Raw genomic sequence first — 5,789 nt, forward strand, 5'->3', positions numbered from 1 at the left:
GTGGCACAAGCAGCGTCTTCGATGCGCGGTAGAAGCTAGTTTCAATAGGGATCTCACCATCATCTTTTCCATGCACTTCATAACCAAGGACACCTATATCGTCAAATTGGACTGAGCGTATGTATTCGGTGTGTCACCAGACATTCATGAGCCAGCTCTAGAGCAGAGATTCAGTCTGAAACCACTCAAGACACTCATGACGTATCTTTATTCTTTAATCGTCGAAAGATGGTCAAACACCCAAAGCATCCTGCTTCGAATATGGGACCTTTCTCGAGCACTTTTATTAGACGATAGCAAGATAAATTGAATATCTTGATTGTCGATTAATCATTTCTCGAATCGGCGCTTGAGCCAATTTGGTGGCTGCATTCAGCTAATTATAAATATGCACATTCGCCACCCTTCTTACACAAAACATCGGCACCAAGTGGGGGGGGTCTTTTTTCTCTCCAAACTCACTTCCTGCCTCGCGCGCAAGAAAGCGTCTCTGAAATCACTCGGTTTCTTTGATCAGGGTCATTAGCGTGTTAAACAACTTTTCGGATCAGGTAGAATTTTGATTTCATGATGCAATCCCAAATCTGGGAGAGTGGGTCTCTCACCTCCACGCCATTATATTCCTTCAGCATAAAAAAGTCTGTTGGATCCATTTAAATAGACATTGCAATTCTCGCTTGAGTGTTAAGGCTGCGGAAAAGAACTACCCAGTTAACGACAAGGATTACCTGCGATGAAGTATGCACTTGTCAAGTTCAGGGTGCACCTGCTTGGCTCAAAGCCGTTTGTGATCTACACATATCATACACTGCGACTCAGACGCCTCATCTCTCGCAGAGGATGGCCAGGTAGCTATCATTTTTTGTAGAATATAAATTCGAGGTGAAGTATAAGCCAGGAAAGCAGGATGCTTTGGCTGATACGTTGTCACGTAGACCGGATTATGGGCTTGCTCATGTCACGATGGTAACGTCGCCAGTGCCAGATCTGATTCGCACCGCATACGCAAGTGATGGCATGTGTGTAGCGCTACTACAGGTTCTCAAAAGCAAGTAGTCTGGAAAATTAATTAAAAAATTGTATGCGCGTTTGTGCGCACGGTTGTACCGATATTCGTTGAATAATGGGTTGCTGTATTATAGCACCGATTCGACGAAATCACAACTAATTGTAGCTCCCCACGATGAGGATTTAGAAAATCGTATCCTCTATGAGCGCACGACGCTACACTCAGTGGTCATCTAGGTCGTGAGATGACGTGCAGCTCTGTGAGTTTCCACTACTGGTGGATTAGGCTGTACAAATGGACGAGCACATACGTGCGCACGTGCGAGAGGTGCCATAGGGTGAAATCCTCTCCGAATGCGGCGCCGCTGGCCAGTTTGCCGGTACCCTCCAGGCGTTGGCATTCCATGAGTTGGGCTTTGTGCTTGGCCTGCCGAAGGACTAGACGGGCAACACGGGTGTGGTGGTCTTTGTGAATTGTTTGAGCAAGATGGCTTATCTTGCGGCAGTACCTAACACCATCGATGGTGTGGGTTTGGCGACGCTGTTTGTGGATCGTGTTTTACGACGACATGGACTCCCGGAGTCAATTATCTATGACACCCACGCTTCCTTAAAAGTTTTGGTCGACAATTTCCAGTGTGCTGGGCACCAAGCAAATTGTCTATGACAGACACCCACGCTTCCTTAAAGGTTTTGGTCGACAATCTTCAGTGTGCTGGGCACCGAGTTGACTATTTCACAGCGGACCATCCGCAATCCAATGGTTAGACTGAGTGCTTGAATCGCGTCGTTGAAGATGTTCTTTGCAGCGTCTGCGCTGAGACGCCGAAGCGCTGGAGCGCCATGCTGTCACTCGTAGCGTTTACTTTGAACAATGCGGTTCATTCATCTACCAGCTACACGCCGTTATACGTGAACGGGCTTGTGAATCCTCGCTTCCCGCTGACACCGCCAACCAATGGATCAGGGCTTGGTGGAGGAGGAATAGCCGAACGGCTAGCTGATGTCATCCCCCTCACCGTGCATAAATAGTCGAGAACTATCTGTCTACAAGACTGAGTGTCCTACGACACGCTCGCGATTAAATACCAAGACATGCTGAAAGAATATGTAGATGGAATAAGCAGAAGAAACGTTGAAGTTTTTGAGGTCGGAGACCTGGTTTTATCAATTGCTAGAAACCTTCCTACACGTGGACTTTAAGACGAAGCTCCGTCCACGGTTTATCGGACCTTTTAATGTCTTGGCCAAGCGAGGCGTTGCATATACGCTAAATCATCGGAGAATGATGCGACCCCACCCGATATTTTATGTGGGCTTGCGTAAGTCGTACCGGGATCCGGCACAAGTGAACGCGTAAGTGCTGGTGCCGGGGCGGCACCCACAGGCGACGGCCACCTAGAAGCGAAATCACAACTGATTTTGAGCACGAAGTGCATCGATCTCCGTTTCCGACGGCGCCAGGCGCTCCAGCGTAGCACAAAGGGACGTGTTTGCCTGCTCGACAGCTAGGAGCCCCTCCGACAAAGCGCAATATTCCTCAACGAAAGGCAGTCGGTGCACAAAGTGCTCCAGGATCTTGAGGACTTTCGCACAGCGGTAGACGCCCTCGGTAAGATTCTCGGCGGAGTGCCGATGACGATGTAGTTTGTCCTCCAAAGCTCGAAGAGCATCGCGAGTCACGGGATGGCGATCGACCAAGTCGTCATCATCCGCCGCCGACTCCTTTCGATAAAAATGGTGGTGTTCACTACCGCGTGGAAAGTCTTGTGGTCGAGTCCAAGATCTCGTGAAGTGGCGGGGATACCGAAACTCCGAGAACTTGTGGGAGTTTGAAGTGCCACTTCGGCAAGACTGTCTATACGTCGTGGATGCTAATGATCAGAACGATCATGACGCTCCGCGTCGTCATTCGCCTTGCGCTTCTTGACAATGCCTAGTGTAGCCGGAGGGCCATGAGCTAAGCTCAATTTATGGCCCTGAGCTGCTGTGGTCGTAGACTAACCCGTGTGAGAAATCACAGAGCTTGCGGGAGCGTGATGAGTTATTTCATGTGTCGCAGGGCAACAATACGCAGATAGTTGGCGCTGCGCCTTGGATTTGGCAAACTCAAATCGAAGATAGCGCTCTACGAGCACGTCCACTTCCTTGTGGTTCCCCTGTAAGTTCGACAGCGAGGAAAGCTTCCGGTGCCACTGCCCCCGCAAAGAGAGCTCTTACCATTTGCAGCGGTTTCGCCACCACAGGTATAGTTCGAATTGCGGGTACAAGGGCACCACCTCTTTGAGCTCGAAGTCGAGCGCGGTGTCTATCTTCGAGGTACCAAGAAGCGAGCTCGGTGGGCTTTTCACTGGTCAAGCTCAGCTTGTTTGTTGGCCGGGGAGTCCGACTACGTAGCCGCCTAACGATCGAGTGATCGCGTCTTTCGCTTCAGTAGCGGGGTCCTCCGAACGGAAATCGTATTCCACACGAGGGTCTAGGACCGAGCGTGGATACGAGCGCAGGAGAGCCGCCTTGTGGGCAGTCTCCAATTGCTGCTCCTGTCTGTGCCTCGTCGAGACGTTCGGTAATGATGCGACTTCCCCCGGAAGTCGAGAGTTCGGGGAACGGACTCGGTGTCCGCGAGGTTTCAGCAGGGCTCACGTTTTGCCGTTGGCGCACCTCACTCTCCTCTTCTGCACATCTTGAAAAAGGATTATCCGACTCATTGTCGACTTCCTCAGAGTCCTTGACAAGGAAATCTGTCGCCCGTGGCGGGCACGATGTGTGTAGCCCGGCTTTCGAGGGCTTGTGATGTGCTTCCCGTGAAACCGCGGACCTACTGTCTGGAGATGCACCGCGTGCTGAAAACGAAGAAGGGCTCTGCCTGCGTACGCCTCGGAACCAGCAATGCTGGGTGCTTTTCGTATCACAGACACAAGGCTCATCGAGCGGAGAAATAATAAATATGGTCCTTGGGATGTAACGATGTCTCAGACACACGAGTCTTGTATGAGGCGACAGTCAGATTATGGGTGTTCACAATTTCGATGGGGAGGGTGTAACGTGGTTACACTTACCCTGACACGTATCCTTGTATAAAATATTGAAGCATACAAGATGGTGTGACCGTACAAAGGTGTGGATTACACAGGTCGGTGTAATCACACAATGTTGTGGCTACACCATATCAAGTAGCCACTACGTGGCGGGACTTATGCATATTATTTAGGTTTGACGATTTAATTAGGAAAGCCGAAAGTTTTAGATATAGGCGGCTCTGTCGCATGTAAACCGAAAATACAGTCTTTAATTTGAACTGGAGAGGGTATTAACCTTGGTTAAGGTTTTGGGTACTCTTGGGGGTAGCGGATTGCGACCTGCTACACTCGTGCCGCTTCTAGTAACGTAAGGTCGGCGACCTTAGCTTAGCTTCCTCTAAGCAAAGAGCTACGGCAGCCCCGCTGCATTACTATACCGGCTATTAGCGCTTGAAATATCTGTTCGTAGTTTGCTTTTCCTCTTTAGGTTGACGGATGGATAAATATTTTCATCGTATGCAGTAAGTCTTGAGATTACTCTCGACATCTGTCGCATGTACAACTCTCATCAGTGTGCTGCGTCTCAAACGGTACAACACAGAATGCCTATTTTGTTGCGCGCGAAAGAGACCGCTATCGTTACGTGCTATTGTGGCCTCAAGGGTGAAAACCAAGTCACGCATTCTTTTTCCTCTCTATCCAAAGGATAGATGCTCCCGTCTTAACTCTCAAGGGATTGACGATTGGCGCAAGCGGCGCCACTCGGCGTTCTCTGTGGAGCTCTTTCGAGTTTTGCCAAAAGTCTGGCTGAGCTATTTTCGGGATATGTGACACCAACGCACATTTAAAGCGTATGAATGCGTACCAAACGAGCAATGACAGCTTTTGAAACTTGGACCGCCAACTACACTATTTCACTGAGGCAAACTGGAGATATAGCATTTTAAGCGCTTCTACTTACCTTGGAGAAGCTGAAACAGCCACATGCGTTGGTGGGCAGCAAATACCGCAAATACGATGTAAGCAAATAACTATACTAGTGCACCATTTTCACGCGTAATGGCAGATATCTCCCGAAGACTGCGATGCTGTAGCGATCTTCTCTTACTCATTATGCTGAGAATGCATTTAAATAAGCGCCTCATTTTTCGAAATGGCTCCTGTCTGGGGGGAGGCTACCGTTCAGATGTGATATATCACTCCCAGCAACACTTCGTAGCAAAATGACAGATTTCAGAGGCTTATCGCGATGACATTAAAAGTCATGCGCAGGGAACGCGAAGCTGTGGCTGAAAACAAAGACAAACAAAGCAACACACCGAAGCCTGAGATAGGCAAAACGGACACGGAAATGTAGTGAAGCCAAACGACTGTATTGAATGCATTTACCCATCTTTCTCTGCAGTCTACACAACTAAGGTACGACGACGCTACATCGAACCGTTCAAAGTCAAAGCTAAATAAGGATTGAGTGGTATGTCCAGCACGCTAAAGAGAATGCAAGCACATCCAGTATTCGATACGGAACTCGCATGAGCTAGTCGATTGTTAAGGGCTATGTTGCAGACAAAGCATCATCGCTACCATCCGCTTTACCTAAGGTAGCCTCTACTCTAAAGCGGCAATGCGCTTCTGAGCCGTGAGGGCGCTTTAAGCCAGGCAGTACAATGGTAGCTAACACGGAATCTCGCCCGTCGTAGCCTCGAATGCCCGCCGTGACTTTAGGAAAGAGCCAATAGGCCGCCACAACTGACAGAGCTC

The 5,789-nt window shown here is 49.3% G+C and overlaps 2 protein-coding genes across 2 annotated transcripts; both read left to right on the forward strand.

The window, feature by feature from the left end:
- Positions 1 to 21: 21 nt before the first annotated feature.
- PHALS_11493 (uncharacterized protein) lies at positions 22 to 310 on the forward strand (the record flags this gene model as incomplete). The annotated part of the gene is made up of 2 exons (XM_024726225.1): positions 22 to 28; positions 141 to 310. The coding sequence occupies 2 exons, from the start codon at positions 22 to 24 to the stop codon at positions 308 to 310; spliced, it is 177 nt and encodes a 58-aa protein (XP_024571991.1).
- Positions 311 to 4,630: 4,320 nt separating this feature from the next.
- Positions 4,631 to 4,859, forward strand: PHALS_11494 (uncharacterized protein; the record flags this gene model as incomplete). The annotated part of the gene is made up of 2 exons (XM_024726236.1): positions 4,631 to 4,691; positions 4,762 to 4,859. 2 exons carry the CDS (start codon positions 4,631 to 4,633, stop codon positions 4,857 to 4,859), a joined length of 159 nt encoding a protein of 52 aa, XP_024571992.1.
- Between the last annotated feature and the right edge of the window lie 930 nt (positions 4,860 to 5,789).

Source organism: Plasmopara halstedii, assembly GCF_900000015.1.
Source record: "Plasmopara halstedii genome assembly, contig: Scaffold_54, whole genome shotgun sequence".
NCBI classification, from domain to species: domain Eukaryota; phylum Oomycota; class Peronosporomycetes; order Peronosporales; family Peronosporaceae; genus Plasmopara; species Plasmopara halstedii.